Below are 20,880 nucleotides of genomic sequence, written 5' to 3'. Positions count from 1 at the left end.
TCCCTAAGTTATTAAAAGAAAGATGAAAGCGCAGCCCGACTAAATAAAGTTACATCACGTGGCTTCTGGTTTTAAACCACGTTTTCTATGAGCCATTGCTTTTCTACTTCAGTCTGGTTGGACTAGCCATTATGGAATGTTATCCTGTCGCAAAAGATCTGACAAAATCAGCTCATAGATGTCTGCAAGAGGTAGCTTTTCTTGTCACCCCGTTTCTCCACCTACCCTACCCCCATCATCTGAGGACTATTAAGAGAGATCACACGTTCAGTTTGGCTGAGCGCAATGGCTCACGCCTGTAATCCCAGCACCTTGGGAGGCCGGGGTGGGTAGATCACGAGGTCAGGAGTTCGAGACCAGCCTGGCCAACATGGTGAAACCCCGTCTCTACTAAAAATACAAAAATTAGCCGGGCGTGGTGGCACGCGCCTCTAATCCCAGCTATTCCGGAGGCTGAGGCAGGAGAATTGCTGGAACCCGGGAGGCGGAGGTTGCAGGGAGCCGAGATCGTGCCACTGCACTCCAGCCTGGGCGACAAAGCGAGACTCCGTCTCGGAAAAGAGAGACCACTTGTTTCCTATGTTCTCTCACTGAACATTGCAATTAGAAGGCCCACCCCAAATAACAGGAAGGACTTTCTGTGTTGCTCATGAATTCATCCAAGGAAGGGGGTGGGGGAGAAATATACTGTTAGGGTTATCTTTGGGGAGGAGAAGGGAGAAGGATTGAGAGGAAACAGAGGGTGTGTTCACTCTTATCTTACAAAACAAAAACAGAAAACCTTGAAAACTTCCCCCAAACCAAGATTTGAGAACCATCTATGATAAACAGTCCTTAACTTGGAGAGGATATGTGTTTGGTTTTTGTGTTTTTTGTTTGTTTGTTTGTTTTTACAAACTTCAGCTTTCTTCTTGAATGACAGGTTGTTAAATAATATCTTCTTCGTAAGTACATTTCCCGTATTTAAAGAAGTACATCCTACCATGCTAACATTTTATGTTAGGAAAGGGAAAGGGTTAAAAACCAGAGAACTAAAGAAAGTCATAGGTGAAACATGAGATCCTTTCAACATAGTTTGGTTACATTTGTGGTTCTTACTATGTAATTTGCTGCGTCACAGAGAGGTGTTGTCATCTTTTACTTTGTATATTATTACTTTGGAAAGGAGGTTTATCTTTTTATTTTTTAGGAAAAAAATGCATTTTTTTCTTTTTTTTTAAACGGGTTTTGCTCCTGTTGCCCAGGCTGGAGTGGAATGGCACGATCTTGGCTCACTGCAACCTCTGCCTCCCGGGTTCAAGCGATTCTCCTGCCTCAGCCTCCCGGGTAGCTGGGATTGCAGGCATGAGTCACCATGACCAGCTAATTTTGTATTTTTAGTAGAGATGGGGTTTTACCATGTTGGTCAGTCTGATCTCAAACTCCCAGCCTCAGGTGATCCGCCCACCTCGGCTTCCCAAAGTGCTGGGATTACAGGCGTGAGCCACCGTGCCAGGCAAAAACTGCATTTTTTTTCCCATAGCGATAGGGTCTTGCTACATTGCCCAGGCTAACCTCAAACTCCTGGCCCCAAGGGATCCTGCTGCCTTGGCCTCTCAAAGCACTAGTGTGTCTGGCCTATTTTCTTTATAATAATGCTAGGAATAAGGAACTAAAAAATAAAAGACATCGAAAATGGTCTAGTAGATTCTGGCCTCCCTGGAAAAAAATGAAGGAAATAAAAATGGATCTATGACTTACTCAGTTGTTTTCTTGGATTCTATAAAAAACATTCATCTCTTCACCTTGTTTCACCTGGCCTTTAAATCGTTACTGATAAAACTCCATTTTCACATCAACCCTTCACACTTCCATTCTCTATGAGGGTGCAGTGAGACACGATAAGCTTTGGAGCAGGAGCAGGAGGTGGAGTGGGTGATCATGGATTTAGCAGCTTCTTTGGGATGGTAGAGTATAACATCCAGTATTAAGCATCAGGCTGCGGAATTTTGCTGGGAGGCACCTCCTGTATCAAAGAGGCTTGGACCTACGATTTATCTATGCCTCAACTGGCAACAATGCCAGATTCAGTGGGTCAGCCACAAAGAACAGGCTCTCAGTCTCTCCTCTGTCTCTTGAATCTTTCACCAATGGATGCTTTTGTTTCCCAGCCGTCATAGATATGCCTCAGACTGGTATTTTCTTGCCTTTTAAAAACAGACCCAAAAAATCATGCTCAAAGAATGATGTGCATTAGAAAGGCAATTCAAGCACAGTAACATTATCAGGGTAAGATGAGGTTGGACAGGGAGTCTGGGGTGTTAGTCTCACAATACTGGGCATTGATCTTGTGAGTGTTTTGGCTCCCAATATGATCATAACATTATTTAGGATTGGGAGCATCTTAAATGATCAAATCATTTTAATAAATTACACAGTAAGTTTTCTGTTAAGCTAGAAAAGCAATGTCAGAGCAATATAAACTCCTTTATTTTAAAAAGACCTAAATTTATTTCTAGGCCTCTTGAAAATACCATTTTATATAACTGGAGGTATAATTTTATAGATCTGTTATTGACTGATCATTGGATAATAAAAACTGGCTTTGTGGTACTATCTGTAAAACAGTTTCATGAAGAGTTAGGTCAAATAGAGTTAGGTAATTTTTATTTTTTATTTTTTTTGAGAAGGGGTCTCACAATGCCATTAAGACTGGAGTGCGGTGTCACTATTATGGCTCAATGAAGCCTCCCAGGTTCAAGTGCTCCTCCAAGGAGCCTCCCATGTTCAAGTGCTCCTCCCACCTCAGCCTCCCCAGTAGCTGAGATTTACAGGCATGCGCCACTATGCCCGGTTAATTCTTACATTTTTTGTGGGGCCGGGGTTTCACCATGTTGCTTAGGCTGGTCTTGAACTCCTGGGCACAAGTGATGCTCCCTCCTCAGCCTCCCAAAGTGCTGGGATTACAGGCGTAAGCCACCGCACCCAGCTGAAGTAGGTCATTTTTTAAATAATTTATGGAAAATATCCCTTTTGAAACAGCAAGTAGAAAAAAATCTTAGTACAAGATGTTTATCACAGTATTGCTTTTAATAACAAAAAATTGGAAAACAACATAATGTATAATAATAGTAGCTAATATATATTGAGTGTTTAGTATGTGCCAGGCACTAGTGTAAGTGCTTTACATGGATTACAGTACTGTTTTTGTATTTTACAGCTGAAGTGCAGAGTAAATTTTGGTATTGTAGAATGAAATACCAAAGAGCCATTAGAAGTTTTTGTGTAGATCTTTCTTTAGGATCACTGAAAAACATACTTTTTTTTGAGACAGAGTCTCGCTCTTATTGCCCAGGCTGGAGTGCAGTGGTGTGATCTCAGCTCACTGCAACCGTGGCCTCCCGCGTCCAAGCCATTCTCCTGTCTCAGCCTCCCAAGTAGCTGGGAATACAGGTGTCTGCCACCATGCCTGGCTAATTTTTGTATTTTTAGTAGAAACGGGGTTTCACCATGTTGGCCAGGCTGGTCTTGAACTCCCAATCTCAGGTAATCCACCCACCTCGGCCTCCCAAAGTGCTGGGGTTACAGGCATGAGCCACCACGCCCAGCTGAAAAATATACCGTTACATTACGTTTTTTAAAAAACAGATTTTGGAACAGTATGATTTCATTTATGTAAACCTATATACTGTTAAATAAAATTTATAGGAGGCCAGTGCAGTGACTGATTCCTGTAATCCCAGCACTTTGGGAGGCCAATGCAGGAGGATTGCACAAGGCCAGGAGTTTGAGGCCAGCCTGGGCAACATAGTGAGACCTTGTCTCTACAAAAAAATTAAAAACTAAATTTAAAAATAAATAAAATGTGTAGACCATTGGTTTGTTTATTATTTATTTGAGACAGGGTCTTGCTCTGTTGCCCAAGTTGGAGTGTAGTGGCACAACCACAGCTCACTGCAGCCTCAACCTCATGGGCCCCACCTCAACCTGGCTAATTTTTTTCAATTTTGTAGAGACAGGCTTTCCCTGTGTTGTCCAGGCTGATCTCAGAACTCCTGGCTCAAAGCAATTCTCCCTCTTCGACCTTACAAAGTGTTGGGATTATAGGTGTGAGCCACCACACCAGCCAAGACCATTGGTTTGAACTGAGCTCCTGCACTAGCCCTGAAACCAAAATGGAATTACTCATGGTGATGTTCCATGATGCCACCAAGCCAGAACCAAGATCTGTATCTGATCTCTGAAAAACCCAGGAGAGAGATGGTAACCGAATCCCCAGACAGGCTGCTTTTAACCAGCATAAGGCAGTGCCCTCTGCTTTAACCTTTACAAGGAAAGTAATCTTTTTATTATTTATTTATTTATTTATTTATTTATTTATTTATTTATTTATTTATTTATTTTGAGATGGGAGTCTCGCTCTGTGGCCCAGGCTGGAGTGCAGTGGCGTGATCTCGGCTCACTGCAAGCTCTGCCTCCCGGGTTCACGCTATTCTCCTGCCTCAGTCTCCCGAGTAGCTGGGACTACAGGCGCCCACCCCCACACCCGGCTAATTTTTTTGTATTTTTAGTAGAGACGGGGTTTCACTGTGTTAGCCAGGATGGTCTGGATCTCCTGACCTCGTGATCCACCTGCCTTGGCCTCCCACGGTGCTGGGATTACAGGGGTGAGCCATTGTGCTCAGCCAAACTGAACGTCTGATCTCTCTTAATAGTCCTCAGATGATGGGGGCAGGGTAGGTGGAGAAACGGGGTGACAAGAAAAGCTACCTCTTGCAGAGGTATTTTTCTATATGATTTGAATTATTAAAGTGACCATATGTCAATTTAATAGAAGCAAAAAATAACATTTAAAGTTTTCAGGTACCATTTTTAAAAAAATAATTTTTATTAATTTTATCAGCAAATGAAATGGAAACATAAGTAAATAAAGCAACTAGCAATTTTAAAATAAAGGTGACCAGGCATGGTGCTCACGCCTGTAATCCCAGCAATTTGGGAGGCTGAGGTGGGCAGATCACTTAAGGTCAGGAGTTTAAGAGCAGCCTGGCCAACATGGTGAAACCGCATCTCTATTAAAAATACAAAAATTAGCCAGGCATGGTGCTGCATTTTTGTAATCCCAGCTGCTCAGGACGCTGAGACGGGAAAATTGCCTGAACCCGGTAGGCGGAGCTTGCAGTGAACCAAGATTGCGTCACTGCCCTCAAGCCTGGGCCATAGGATGAGACTCAGTCTCAAAAAGTAAATACATAAATAAATAAAGGTGAAATATCGACTGTTTTCCAAATGTCTTGAATTTACTAAAGCTGTGCTATTACTTCACTACCATTTAAAAATTATTTCTCTTTGTTTTTTTCAGTTTCTCAATATTCCTAAAACAACTTTATTTCTGGAATTTTTTTTTTTTTTTTTTTTTTTTTTTTTTTTTTTTTTTTTTTTTGAGACAGAGCCTTGCTGTGTCTCCCAGGCTGGAGTGCAGTGGTGCAATCTCGGCTCACTGCAACCTCCACTGCCCAGATTCAAGTGATTCTCTTGCCTCAGTAGCTGCGATTACAGGCATGTGCCACCACATCCGGCTAATTTTTGTATTTTTAGTAGTGATGAGGTTTCACCATATTGGCCACATTTGTCTCAAACTCCTGACCTCTCGTGATCTGCCCATCTCAGCCTCCCAAAGTGCTGGGATTACAGGCGTGAGCCACCACGCCTGTCCTATTTCTGTTTTTTAACAAGTGAAACTGAAGTGTCTTCCTTTCATCAAAGCTTATGGGGTGATTTAAATGAGATAAAAGTAGTACATGGTCTTAAAATGGCTCTAGTTAATTCAAGTTGAGCCTCCTTGTTTAGGTAAAACTTCCATTTATTTCAGTCATCTATCTATATCAGTGTTTCCCAAACATCTTAGGAAATCACCTGGGACTCCTGTAAAAATAAAAAGGCCACTCTCCACTCAACAGCTACTGAATCAGGCTGTTGGGAGAGATAAGTGACTTTTAAAGTACAGATCACATTTGTGAACCCCGCTGCAGAGCAAGAGCACCCTATTGGAAAGAAATATAATGTATTCCACATTGCAATAGTATAGTGGTTCTAGGTATTTGATAACAAGGCCTTATAACAACTTTTGATTCAGTTGCATTGCTTCCTGGTTTCTGCAATTTCAGCACACAGGGACAAGTTTTGAGATTGTTATGGATGCCTCCTTTTACCTCTGCCTTCCAGTTTCTACCATTTCTTTTTAAAATACTTGGCCCCAAGAAATTATCCATTTCCAGACTTTATGCAATCTCCAAAAGAAAGTTTAAAAAAGTTTAAAGCATGCTTTTACATTGAGACTTGTAGGTCCTTTCTTTGTTTGTTTTTTGTTTCTTAATAGCACCAGCCCCTGCAGGGCTTTATTTATTTATTTATTTATTTATTTATTTATTTATTTATTTATTTAGTAGAGACCCTGTCTCCCTATGTTGCCCAGGCTGGTCTCGAACTCCTAGGCTCAAACAATCCTCCTGCCTCAGCCTCCCTACAGTGCTGGGATTATAGGCATTAGTCACCCTACCTGGCCAAGACTTGTAGATCCTTTAAAATGAAACTTTGATCTTTATTTAAATATAATCTGACAGCAAAAGGGTTAAACAACTGTGACTCATTCCATTATCCCTCAAAGGAACACGAGAACTTCAAGGAATCATATAACACACAAAAGAACCTATATTTAATATGACTCAAAGACTTGAAGATCATAAGATTAGAGAGTAGACCTTCCTGTTTATGTCTCAAGGGCATTTTCTAAGAGAAATCACTATGGAATCTCATAAAATATTGAGAGTAATTTTTTGTTACTCATCCTTTCTCTTCCTTCCTTTGCCATTATAAAACCTCTCTTCCCTATCCCTTCGATCAGATGGAATCGTCTGAGTCTTTGCAGGTAAGCAAATGAAATTTGCTTCTATAAGAAGTTCATTAGAATGAAATATTTATCATTTTGTGTATTCTATGTGGCTTAGGCAAGGTTAGGAGTCAGTGCATAATATAATTTTTGCTCAGAAGAAAATGAAGTGTTTCATATTTAAAGCTATTCAGTCTTAACTACTTTCCTTTTCATTATCAATTATTATATGTTTCTAAAAATAAAAAGATGTGTAACAACTAGACTGACTATTATTAGGAAACAAGTGAAGAGATGAATGTTCAAAGAATGCTAATGATTTTTGTGTCAAGAAGGTGAATGAGTCATTGTATAAAAAGGTATAAAAGAAATACACATCACAGATTAGAAAGTTTCTCTTTTTTAAAAGAAACAGTAGAGTGCTTTGTGCCAAAAGCTGATTATCACTAATGCTTCATATAAAATTGGATAGGAGAAAGCAACAGTTTTATGCTTTGAACTAATTTGTCACCTTGGATGTCACAGGATATGAAACCCATAACTTTCACAAAAGCAAGAGTTCATTTTCACTGCCTTTCCAAATGTTTGGGCATTGCAATTGAAATGATTTTATTACTATTTAGAAATTTTAAAACATTTCACCATTTTCCTAGTGTTTTCTGTTTGTTTGGTTTGGTTTTTCTGAGACAGGGTCTCGCTCTGTCACCCAGGCTGGAGTACAGTAGTGTCATCTCGGCTCACTGCAATGTCTACCTCCCAGGCTCAAGCAATCTCCCACCTCAGCCTCCCCAAGTGTTGAGATGACAGGTGTGAGCCACTGTGCTTGGCCAAGGTTTTTTTTAAGTCAGAGTGAAAACCCAAACCAGTGCAAAAAAAATTTTTTAGTGAATCTGAATGTCAGAACTTAAATTCAAAGAAATATAGGTGATTTTTTAAAAAACAATCTGCAGTTACAAGTTCTTTAAAAATCAAACAGAAGTGCCCTCACAAAATCATGTCCTGTTTATGATGAAATGGATACTTCCTTTATCTGACGTCAAGTGACTAACTTATTGTTTCCCTCAGAAAGCCTCTTGACTAAGGTTTCCACTTGTCTTTATATTTACTTAGCAAAAGGTATCTGTGACTATTCACTTTCAGAGAAAGAGGAAAAGCAGAAAAGAGAATGCACATCTTAAGATGCTAAGGGACAGGGGATTGAAATAGCTTGGAAAGTGTTCAGAAAGAATGCCAGCAAATCAAATGTTCACCTGAGGCCCGGGAAGAAAGAAAAGAAAAATCAATATGCAGTCAAAGAGTGGTCTTATTTTTCCAGAAAGTGACTCTCCAGAAAAGCTCCAAGGAAGCTCTCCCTTAACACCTCTGACATTCCAGAGACTGTCCTAAACTCCGGTATTCAGCTTCTGTCTGGAAATCAGACTTATCTTCGAGTCTTCCTTCATACAGGAAAAATGCATGTGGCAGTGGTAGCAGTTAACGTGATATTGCTCCTAAGCATGGGGTGGACATCAGACTCTCTCTGCTCACCCACAGTTTTTTACAGAGACTGCTGGATCCATCGCTTCCCAGGTCTTCTAATCGATCTGGAGGAGTCTCAGAAGCTGGGAGCCCAGTTCTTGAAGTATTATTCTGAAAGCACTGGCCAGAAGTGCAGTAGGAGCTGCTGTCTTCGGAAGGATGGTAAGTATTCATGATATGCTTGGGCAAAAATAAGACGAAACTTCCAAGGATGAAGCCCTAAGTGAGGAGTCCTAGGCAGAGGCCAGTGAACAGTTGTAAAGGACTAGAGAAGATGCCCTGGGGTGTGGGAGAGAGAGGGAGAGGAAAGAGAGCCATTGAAACTGATTTCCCAGTCTGGGCCAGAGCAGGCTCTATATATATATCTAATAATGACCCAGAATTCAACAGAACCTACAGGAAACAGAATCCTCTTTTCTTCACCAAAATGCTAAACGAAAATATTTCCCCCAAGGTTAATTTACAATATTTTTACAGCTCAAAATATATATGATTTTTAAAATATTTATTTCTCATTTTATTTTAAATTTTTAGAGGCAGAGTCTCTCTATGTTGCCTAGGCTGGTCTGAAACTCCTGGACTTAAGCGGTCCTTCTGTCTCAGCCTCCCAAAGTGCTGGGATTACAGATGTGAACTACTGCATCCAGTCAAATATTTATTATAATTTCCCTTTCAAAGTACATTTTGGTGATACTAGTATCATATCAAATTTTTTTATGTGCTCAGCCAGATGCGGTGGCTCATGCCTGTAATCTCAGAATTTTGGGAGGCCAAGGTGGGTGGATCACCTGAGGTCAGGAGTTGGAGACCAACCTGGCCAACATGGTGAAACCCCCTCTCTACTAAAAATACAAAAATTAGCCAGCGGTGGTGGCAGGTGCCTGTAATCCCAGCTACTCGGGAGACTGAGTCAGTAGAATTGCTTGAACCCGGGAGGCAGAGGTTGCAGTGAGCCAAGATCGCACCAGTGCACTCCAGCCTGGGCAACAGAGCGAGACTCCTGTCTCAAAATAAATAAATAAATAATAAGATTACTTTCCTTGTAAAGGTTAAAGCAGTGGGCACTGCCTTATGCTGGTGTGACTCTGTCACACACACACACACACACACAAAATGTGCTGACTTGGGTTTACCAAATGTGGAATGTATTAAAAAAGAATTTAGAGTGTGATTCATGTTTTGAAAGAAATAGGGAGATATATGTCAAATACCCACCCCAAAATCATATTTCCAAATATTCCTCATAAATGTTTTGTCTGTCATATAGAATCTGCATGTAGACTTCATCCATATAATATGATCAAGACCTGCAATTAGGAATGTTTATTTTATTATTGCAGGATTTCAAGTTATAATTGCCAAAAGACTTCTTTCATTTCTTTTTCATTTTTCCAAGATTTTAAAGCTACTTGAAAATAAACAGCAAAAGCACCACAGCACTTTAAAATAATTCCCTTGGTTGTTTCACACTTCTTTCCATGGTTTCGTATCAACTTGTTAATTTCCAATGCCTCTTGCCCAATTATGTAAGATTTTTGTGTATGTAAGACTATTATGTAAGATTTTTGAGATGAAAATTGGAGCTACAATAATTAATTTAATAGCAGGAAATCTTTTTGAAAAGATAGCCAATCCAGATTTCCACCTTCCAGATGCTTCTAACTCCCGTAAGTCCTCACTGAGAGGAGATGGCGGAGAGGCAGTACATTTTTTTGAATTTTCCCTTAGCATGGATTTACCTGACTCCACAGCAGAGAAGCTCTGGCCTTTGGACTGTCGGGGATACTGTAAGCATATAGGGCAATCCCATGATTTTAGAGCCCCTATAACTTCCCAGTTGTGGCTTTCTTCCTTCAGAACGAGAAAAAACAGGAAGGCACATGCCAGTTATTAGCTGGAAGCCATAACTTTAAAATGCCACAATCCTGCTCAGAGCTGGGATGCTGAAATGTATACAAGGAATGTAAAACACATTTCAAAATTGTCCTCTACAGAATCAACTACTTTCTCATCAGAAATTTAAAAGTCTTAAGTTTGAATAGTTTTTCTTTCCCTTAAACTTTACAGCACAGTTCTCAGGGAATGTATTTGTAATGTGTAATGTATTATCAATGTATTATTAACTAATTTTTGTCTTATTCTTTCCCCTGGAAAAATAGAGTGCAGCAACATGAGGATGTCCTAGAAGTAACGATGGAGATGTAACTCCTCACAGTTCACCTTACCCAAAAGCAGTACAGGTTCTGCAAGCAGCAGATCCATAGCTTTAGGCATGCTTTGAGGTCTGGTGATCAGACGCTAGCCCTCTGTAATCTTATTTTATTAAAGAAGTTGATACCTTGGCAGGTAGCTCATGCCTGTAATCTCAGCACTTTGGGAGGCCGAGGCAGGCAGATCACTTGAGGTTAGGAGTTTGAGAGCAGCCTGGACAACATGGTGAAATCCGTCTCTACCAAAAATACAAAAATTAAGTAGGTGTGGTAGTGCACCCCTGTAATCCCAGCTACTCAGGAGGCTGAGGCAGGAGAATCACTTGAACCCAGGAGGCAGAAGTTGCATTGAGCCGAGATTGCACCACTTCGCTCCAGTCTGGGTGACTGAAAAAAAAAAGGTTGATACCTTTTGGCCAATGGATATTTCATATCACATGGTCTCTACTGCACTGTAGCAGAAGTAAAATCTATGTTGCACTTTTGTGAGGGTAGACTGAAGATTTGCATTACACAAATCTGTTTCAGATTTTCCAGAAGTAAGGAACTTTTTTTCTTTTTAAGTCTTCTCGTCCTCTGTCAGAAAACATTTTCTTTTTCTTCTTCTTCTTCTTTTTTTTTTTTTTTTTTTTTTTTTTTTTTTTTTTTTTTTTTTTTTTTTTGAGACAGAGTCTTATTCTTTGGCCCAGGCCAGAGTGCAGTGGCGCGATATCAGCTCACTGCAACCTCCGCCTCCTGGGTTCAAGTGATTCTCATGCCTCAGCCTCCTGAGTAGCTGGGGTTACAGGTGCGTGCCAACATGCCCTGCCAGTATTTGTAATTGTTTTTTTAGTAGAGACGATGTTTTGTCATGTTGGCCAAGCTGGTATCGAACTCCTGACCTCAAGTGATCCGCCACCTTAGCCTCCCAAAGCGCTGAGATTACAGGTGTGAGCCACTGCGCCTGGCCAGAGAGCATGTTTTAAAAAGCAAATTTGCTTAGAGAAGGAAAGACAGCATGAGCCAGTAGTGTGTCCCCACCTGTTAGAATTCTACCTGCTAGCATCCCTGCCTGTCCAGTCCCTGCCTCTTTAAATGACACTGATTAGTCATTTAATCAGAATGACTTGGATGTGGTTTTGCATCTGGGGAGAGTGCACACCTGCAGTCAGGGCAAGGTGATGCTCACACAGCCTGTGGCCTTTCCACCATCTGGGCCATTCAGGTATTACTCTTTTGCCCTTCCCACTACTCCCTCTTCTTCTTTACAGCATTTGTCCTTGTATTTTCCTATTTCTTTCTCTGGTGACCCCCAGCCCTTTCGTATTCTGAGAGGACACTGTGCCTAGAAACCTGATGTATAAATCCCCAGGGTTTTTTGTTTTGTTTTGTTTTTGAGATGGAGTTTCGCTCTTGTTGCCCAGGCTGGAGTGCAATGGCGTGATCTTGGCTCACTGAAACCTCCACCTCCCGGGTTCAAGCGATTCTCCTGCCTCAGCCTCCTGAGTAACTGGGGTTACAGGAATGCGCCACCACGCCTGGCTAATTTTGTGTTTTTAGTAGAGACAGGGTTTCTCTATGTTGGTCAGGCTGGTCTCGAACTCCTGACCTCAGGTGATCTGCCCCACTAGGCCTCCCAAAGTGGTGGGGTTACGGGGATGAGCCACCACGCCGGGCCCCCAGAGGTTTTTGTAGCTAATCTAACTTTTCATGAACACAAAATTCTGGGACCAGGAAATAATGAATGATTCCAAATATCCTGTGTGAGATGGAAAGTATGAAAGATTACTTTGAGAAAATCTGTATTTTCTTTAAAAAGGCATTTTCTGGCTGGGTGGGATGGCTTCTCCCTGTAATTCCAGCTATGCGGGAGGCAGATGGCTTGAGCTCCGGAGTTTGAGACAAGTCTGGGCAACATGGTGAAACCCTGCCTCTACAAAAAATACAAAAATTAGCCCAGCATGGTGATGTGGGCCTCTAGTCCCAGCTATTTGGGAGACTGATGTGGAAGGATTGCTTGGACCCGGAAGGTCTAGGCTGCACTGAGCTGTAATCGCACCACTGCACTCCAGCCTGAGTGACAGAGCGAGATCTTGTCTCAAAAAAATTTTTTAAAAAAGTATTTTCCATATTCACAGAAGCAGTTACAATAGTTTATAAATGTTCTGCAAAATGTCTGCACATTGCCCTGAAAAATACTGTTAATCCAGTATTCCTGAAACAAATATAAGTTACTCAGAGTTCATGAAACTGGTGGAAATTGAGACCATCCACAGATGTACTTTGCTTGTTTCCCTTTCAGTTTCCTGTAACCTGGCTGTCTTCTACCACGTTCCTATTCATGACAATATCAACTGCCTCCATGTTCACTGCCCAACACTGGAGAGCTGCATATTAGAGCCTGGAAGCAGTGCCATTTTGTACAACATAACAGATGGTAATGATTACGTATTTCAAGACTTTTAAAGAATGCTGGCAATACTCTAGTAGAGGCATCTAGCTGAGAAACTGGCTGGCAACAGTCATATGTGAGTCCCTAGAATCATTATTTTCCAGTGAACTTTGGAAAAATTTTGCATATCTAGGACGGAAAACTGAAAGAAAATTCTCTTTAGTTTAATGTGTTCAGCAATTAGTTCACTCCAGATTAGAAATCATACATGATTGAACAAGAGCTTACCCACTGTATTTCATGAATCTCAAGAACTCTTAGCAAAGCTAAAGGAAGTGTTTCTCGGCCAGGCACAGTGGCTCATGCCTGTTATCCCAGCACTTTGGGAGGCCAAGGAGGGCAGATCACGAGGTCAGGAGATCAAGGCCGGGATGGCCAACATGGCGAAACCCTGTCTCTACCAAAAATACAAAAATTAGCTGTGCGTGGTGGCATGTGCCTGTAGTCCCAGCTACTCAGGAGACTGAGGCAGGAGAATCACTTGAACCTGGGAGACGGAGGTTTCGGTTAGCTGAGATCGCGCCACTGCACTCCAGCCCGGTAACAGAGCAAGACTCCGTCTCGGGGAAAAAAAAAAAAAAAAAAAGAAGCGTTTCTCCTGCAGTGGCTGAGGGTGCCACTAGGAGATAAAGAACATGCTAAATGGCAGTTCTGAGGGCCAATGGACACTGCATACAGGATTCTGAAAAGAGGGATGTCATGTTCAGGGAAACTTACCACCGTGTGCTAACATACATTAGCATATCATTGGTCCCAAGATAACCAGTGTATTTTATTTTAGAAATATAAGTGTTTTGTGCCCATTTATGTAATCTTAGGGTGTAAATTAGTGACCATAAAAGAAGAGATTTTTGCCATCAAAATGCAAAGGAGATAAATTTCTTATCAATTTGTATGTATTGAACACCCGATGCTCCAGGCTAGAATCAACACTGTGGAAGATCGCAGCCATATCTCTGCCCTCAAGCTCCTTTATAATCTAGTAGATGTGACAGATCTTACAATTAGTGTTAAGACACAACTAAATACAGAAATGTGTGAAGCCATCTCAGTGCAAAGTTTCAAAGAAGGGGAGGCTAGTGAAAGTCAGTGTATTCAGAGGAGGTTCATGGAAGAAGGCAGGCAGAAGAAGATGAGTTCTATATTATGCCACAGGAGAGTAAGCAAACAGGTCTGGACACAATAAGGAGACATGTAATTGCAATGAAAATATGGCTAAGATAAGGTAGGGACAGGTATCATAAGGGCCATGGACAGAGTAGAGTTTTGGTTTGACTTTGTCTGAAACAGACAACAAGGGCATTTAATGAAAAAACATGTGAAGTGATATCTGTTTGTCCTAGTCCACACTTATATGCAGGTACAGATTAGAAAATCTAGTCAGGGAAGCATTAAAGTCTGCACAAAGTGACTGTAATTGAAATGAAGAGAAGGGATAATTACCAGAGCACTGGGAAGGTTGAATAAGGACTTAGTCACCTTTTTAATGAAAGGAAATGAAGTGAGTGGAGTCAAAATCACTTTGCAGGCCCAAGTGCAGTGACTCACGCCTGTAATTCCAGCACTTTGGGAGGCTGAGGCAGGAGGATTGCTTGAGCCCAGGAATTCGAGACCAACCTGAACAACATAGAGAGACCCCCATCTCTACAAAAAAAAATTAGCCAGGCAAGGTGGTGTGTGCCTGTGGTTGGTTCCAGGTACTCATGAGGCTGAGGTGGAAGGATCACTTGGGCCCAGGAGCTCAAGGTTACAGTTAGTTATGATTGCACGATCACACTCCAGCCTGACTGACAGCTGTCTCTTAAAGAAAAAAAATCACCTTACAGTGCCGATTTCAGTGTGGGTGATGGAAGAATGATGATGCCAATGAAGGAGACAAGGAGGCAGAGGTAATAATTTTGGCTTTGGGCATATTAAGAGATGATGTAAGAGGTCCAGATGGAAACCTCCAATAGAAGAGTGGATAAATGAGATCAGAACTCAAGAAAGGGGAAAACACAGTGATATGGGTTTCAATGCCATTGATGTAGTGGTGCCAATTGAGCATGATCTCTGTGTGTGTGTTGGAGGGGAGGGGGTGGTGAAGAGAAAATATATCTGAAAACCAAGGACTGAAGATTATGGAAACCACACAAGTAGTGAGATTGTACAAGAGAACCAGCAAAAGAAAGTAAAAATGAGAGGCAGTGGGGGAAAATGCCAAGGGGGTCCAAGGTCCAGGGAGTCATAGGAGAAGAATTCAAGAAGGTGGCTGGTAGCATCAAGGACAAGAGAGAAGCCAAAGCAAGGTGACGTGAGTGATCAGGAAGTAAGGAAACAATTGACTACCTCAGAAGCAATGGATGCTGGCATGTTTGCGTGGAGAGAGGGAGGGGGAGAGAGAGAGAGAGAGAAGTCACCAGCAGGGACCACTGGAAAGCTGTTGACAGTTTTTTCTCTTCTCCTATAAAGACAAAGCAGTATCTGTTCATGTCTGAAGTTAGAGGGAAAGGAGTTAGTATACAAGGGAGAAAATACCAAAGACAAAGCAAGACCCTCAGAGGTCGAAAGGGATGAGACTTAAGGCTTTGCTCATGATTTTGCTTATAGTCACCCTTCTCAGGCCCTATTTTGCTTAACTTGATTTAAAGATGCTATATTGCTGGGTGCGGTGGCTCCTGCCTATAATCCCAGTACTTTGGGAGGCCAAGGCAGGCGGATTGCTTTAGCTAACAAGTTCGAGACCAGTCTGGGCAACATGGAGAAACTCCATCTCTACAAAAAAAAAAAAAAAAAAAAAAAATTAGCTGGGCGTGGTGGCGCACGCCTGTAATCCCAGTTACTCAGGAGACTGAGGTGAGAGGATTGCTTGAACCTGGGAAGCAGAGGTTGCAGTGAGCCGAGACCGCACCACTGCACTCCAGCCTGGGTGATAGGGCAAGACCCTGTCTCAAAAAATAAATAAATAAATAAATAAATAACAAACGCTATATTGTATCTCAAATGGTTACTGTTTCTACAGCTCTCAAAGTAACATTCACTATTGTACAAAAACCCTGACAGACACAAAGCCTTCTCCTTGGGTGTAGTCAAATTTGTTCATTTAAAAAAAAGTGTTTTAGAAAGTTAAGATAAATTCAAATGTAGCCAGTATGTTTGGAAACCTTTGAGAAGAATGTGGTAGTAGAACGTGAATTTAGCTTTGTTCAGTAACTCATAGTGGCAAAAGCCAATCCCTTCTCCAAACTCTGCTTTAAGGTTTTTGCTTTGAAAGTAAAAATAAAATGAATGATGCCTTATTTATTTTTCAGGTATAGATCCAGATTTGCTGGTTTTTGAACAATCTTCCACATATCTAAATACTCGTTCTTCATCCAAGAGATGGGACAGACTAAGGATTCTAAAAGCTATGAATTTAGATAAACAAACCACCATGATAAATGGTGTGCTGCCATCCACAGAGGCTCCATCCTCAACCACGCATCAAGATTTGGTTGTAAACACAAACAGTACCAGTTATTCTAAGGAATTAACCACAGATTTTTGGGCAAGATTTACTTCCCTGAATGACTCCATTACCACAAAGATAAATATGGTGTCACCAAATACTGATTTCAACAGCAATCCAGATAATAAGACTATTTCTCCTTTCTTTGTACCCATAGACACAAAACTTTCTCATATGCCTATTCCACCCCTACTCAACAGTAGCAAACAATTACTGAATAAAACCAAAGGATACAATAGCAGAAACCACACGTCTGCGAATGAAGATGAGGTATCTGTGACTTCAAAGACTTGGCTGGTTTCTGTGGCCCTTTGTACCTCTGTCATCTTTCTTGGCTATTGTATAGTCATCCTGGCATCTGGATGCTGTGGAAAGCAGCAGGGCCACTATAAACTAAGACAGAGAAAATCAGGATCCTAGCAAATTAAAAATCGTAACCATATGAAGGAGAACTCTTCATAGTAAAAGCTGTAGCAAGATTATATGCTTTAAAGGATATCATTTTTAGTTTTGTATAAGGGCAGTTTAGTGAAAAAAAAAATTGGGCTGGGCATGATGGTTCATACCTGTAATCCCAACACTTTGGGAGGCCAAGGCAGAAGAATTGTTGAGCCCAGGAGTTGGAGACCAGCCTGGGCAACATAGTGAGACCCTGTCTCTATAAAATAAAAAATTAAAAAAAAAAGCACATGGGGCAACATGATGCACCTGTAGTCCCAGCTACTCAGGAGGCTGAGGTGAGAGGACTGCTGCCGCAGTGAGCAGTGATTGCACCACTGCACTCCAGCCTGGGCAACAGAGCCAGACCGTGTCTCAAAAGAAAAAATAGGATGCGCACTCCTACCAATCTGTGAAAAAAAAAAAAGGCTAATGCTTAATAAACATAACTGCTGTTTTTGTTGTTATTTCTATTTTTTGAGTAGTGTTCCCTCTGCCAGAGTTGCAAAATTCTGATCCTTACAGTTGTTACTGAGTGAGACACACTGTTTGAGTGCTTTAGGGGCATGAACTCACTGAATCCTTCCAACCCTGAGAGGTGAGTATACTGCTGTTAACCATGATACTATTATCACATTTTACAGATGAGGCAACTGAGGTGAAGAGAGGTTAAGCATCTTCCCTAAAGACACACAAGTATTAAGTAGTGAAGTCAGGACTTAATTAAACACAGGCAGTCTGGTTCAAGTCCATGTTCAAAATCACTGTTAGATTAAAAGTGTATGTTTTCCCAAAAAGTACAAAAAAAAAAAAAAAAACAATACCAGGAAGAAAACACCACAGTATCATCATATTTGCCTCCCAGTCAAGGTCAAATTATTGTCACGTATAGTAATACAATCATGTAGTAATTTGAGCAAAATAACACAGTTACTAACAGTTACTAACGCATAAGCAAATGCTTCCTGACCTTAATCTAGCTTTCTACTTTCAATTGATTAATCCTTCTCAATTCCAACCCATCTTTACCTTCCTTTCAGTAATTGTGCTACGGAGCTCTTTGAGCTTTTTGTGTTGATTTCTGTTGAATAAAGCTTGAGAGTTTTAGTTTTAGTTACATCCCTCACTTGTATACATTTGTTTTCCTAGGTGTAAAGATTAGCTCTGGGTGTCTCAGTTCTGTCCAAATCTTACACCAGATTTACCCCCTAAATCTTAGAAGACTTTTAAGTGTGGAATACTGTAGTTCAAGTCTCTAATAAACTTAAGCTTTTTAGGCCCCTCTTCTCATTCCCAAAACCTGTTTTTAATGTGAGAACAGATTATTAAAAGACAGCTAATAAGCATAAATAATAAATGAGGGGCTGGGCACGGTGGCTCATGCCTGTAATCTCAGCACTTTGGGAGGCTGAGGTGGGAAGATCACCTGAGGTCAGAAGTTCGAGATCAGCCTGGCCAACATGGCAAAAACCTGTCTCTACTAAAAAATACAAAAATTTGCCGGGCATGGGTGGCACGTGCCTGTAATCCCAGCTACTTGGGAGGATGAGGTAGGAGAATCACTTGAACCTGGGAGGTAGAGGTTGCAATGAGCTGAGATTGCGCCACTGCACTGCAGCCTGGGCAACAGTGAGACTCTGTTGAAAAAAAAAAAAAAAAGAATAAATAAGGAGAAATCCTATTTATAACACTTATAAAATAGTACTGTTCCCTCGTATGTTAAAACAAATTGCCCATGGGTACACTAAATGTCCAGATTTTACCACTACACAATACATCCATGTAACACAACTGCACTTGTACCCCTAAATCCATAAAAATAAAACATTTGATTTCAAAAGAAAAAGAAAACTCAAATTTTTCTAAGTCCAGTGGCTTATGATATATTTCCTTTTCTTTCCCTGGTATTAATACTGGGTAGAAAAAGAGAATGACTCTTTCTTTTAATAGAAAAGAAAAATATAAAATCCCTTGCAGCTGAATACTAACCACAATTAAAAGTCTGATTTTAAAATTTAATCAAAAGGCCAGGCGTGATGGCTCATACCTATAATCCAAGCACTATGGGAGGCTGAGGCAGGAGGATCGCTTGAACCTAGGAGCTTGAGACCAGCCTGAGCAACATAGCAAGAACCCGTGTCTACAAAAAATACAAAAATTGGCTGGGTGCAGTGGCTCACGCCTGTAATCCCAGCACTTTGGGAGGCCGAGGTGGGTGGATCACCTGAGGTCAGGAGATTGAGACCATCCTGGCCAACACAGTGAAATCCCCTCTCTACTAAAAATACAAAAAACTAGCCGGGCGTGGTGGCACATGCCTGTAGTCCCAGTTACTCAGGAGGCCAAGGCAGGAGAATCCCTTGAACCCGGGAGGTGGAGGTTGCAGTGAGCTGAGATTACACTACTGCACTCCAGCCTGGATGACAGAGTGAGACTCCATCTCAAAAAAAAAAAAAAAAAAAGAAAGAAAAAGAAAAAAAAATTAGCTGGGTGTGGTGGTATGTCCCTGTAGTTTCAGCTACTTGGGAGGCTGTGGTGGGAGGATCACTTGAGCTCTAGGAGGTCAAGGCTGCAGTGAGCCATGAATGTGCCACCTCACTCTAGCCTGGGCAACAGTGAGGCCTCGTCTTAAATAAATAAATAATCAATTAAAAAATTAGCCAGGCATTGTGGCACACACCTGTAGTCCCAGCTACTTGGAGGGCTGCATTGGGAGGATTGCTTGAGCCTGGGAGGTTGAGGCTGCCCAGGAGGCAGAGGTTGCAGTGAGCCAAGATCATGCCTCAGCACTTCAGCCTGGGCAACAGAGTAAGACTCTGTCTTTAAAAAAAAAAAAAAAAAAAAAAAAATCTATTTACCTTAAGTTGTAATAATTCATAAAATTGTTATAAATTTCTTTAATTTCTTCCCTAATACATTAGGGGGGGAAAAATGCAATTTTTTTTTTTTTTTTTTTTTGAGATGGAGTCTTGCTCGTTACCCAGGTTGGAGTGCAATGGCGCGATCTCGGCTCACCACAACCTCTGCCTCCCGGGTTCAAGTGATTCTCCTGCCTCATCCTTCCGAGTAGCTGGGATTACAGGCATCCGTAACCATGCCCAGCTAATTTCTGTATTTTTAGTAGAGACGGGTTTTCACCATGTTGGCCAGGCTGGCCTCAAACTCCTGACCTCATGATCCACCCACCTTGGCCTCCCAAAGTGTTGGGATTACAGGCGTGAGCCACTGCGCCTGGCCAAACCCATGCTATTTGAAGCAGGGGGTGGTGGCGGGGCGGGGGGGGGGGGGGGGCAAGATTTAAATTATCCTAACATTATATTTACAGAAATAATTTAGTAAGTTGTCTTTATACATTTTGTACATACATTTAGAAAGTCATTACTTTTTTTTTTTTTCTTTTTTTGAGAGAAGTCTCGCTCTCGTCCCCCACGTTTGAGTGCAGTGGCTTGATCTTGGCTCACTGCAACCTCCACCTCCCAGGTTCAAACGATTCTCCTGCCTCTGCCTCCCAAGTAGCTGGGATTAAGGTGCCTGCCACCACACCCAGCTAATTTTTGTATTTTTTAGTAGAGACAGGGTTTCACCATGTTGGCCAGGCTGGTCTCGAACTCCTGACCTCAGGTGATCCACCTGCCTCGGTCTCCCAAAGTGCTGGGATTACAGGCATAAGCCACTGCCGAAAATCATTACTTGTAAGTATATGTGAATTGCTTAGAGGTTTTCCAATAGACTAGGGCTGCTAGAATTAAAAAGGTTTTTTTCCCCCTTGGGGCTTCTCAGAATTTTACTCATTCCTTAAAGCTGATAATTTCATATAAATGATCTTAATTTGGGAAAAGCATATTTACCTTCTAAGAAAAGAAACAAATTCCTTTTCCTCTTCAGCGCTTTTGACCATTAGATAAATTGAGTAAATTTGGACTGGAAA

At 41.4% G+C, this 20,880-nt stretch overlaps 1 protein-coding gene across 1 annotated transcript; it reads left to right on the top strand.

Annotated features, from left to right (window-relative positions):
* The first annotated feature begins 7,749 nt into the window (after nt 1-7,749).
* On the top strand, nt 7,750-17,134 carry MANSC4 (MANSC domain containing 4). The gene is made up of 3 exons (XM_010379884.2): nt 7,750-8,548; nt 12,878-13,012; nt 16,318-17,134. Exons 1-3 carry the CDS (start codon nt 8,320-8,322, stop codon nt 16,932-16,934), a joined length of 981 nt encoding a protein of 326 aa, XP_010378186.1. The 5' UTR covers nt 7,750-8,319; the 3' UTR covers nt 16,935-17,134.
* The last annotated feature ends 3,746 nt before the right edge of the window (nt 17,135-20,880 follow it).

The sequence above is a fragment of the Rhinopithecus roxellana genome, chromosome 10 (genome assembly GCF_007565055.1).
Source record: "Rhinopithecus roxellana isolate Shanxi Qingling chromosome 10, ASM756505v1, whole genome shotgun sequence".
NCBI lineage: Eukaryota > Metazoa > Chordata > Mammalia > Primates > Cercopithecidae > Rhinopithecus > Rhinopithecus roxellana.
This window is presented reverse-complemented; position numbering and strand designations above follow the sequence as displayed.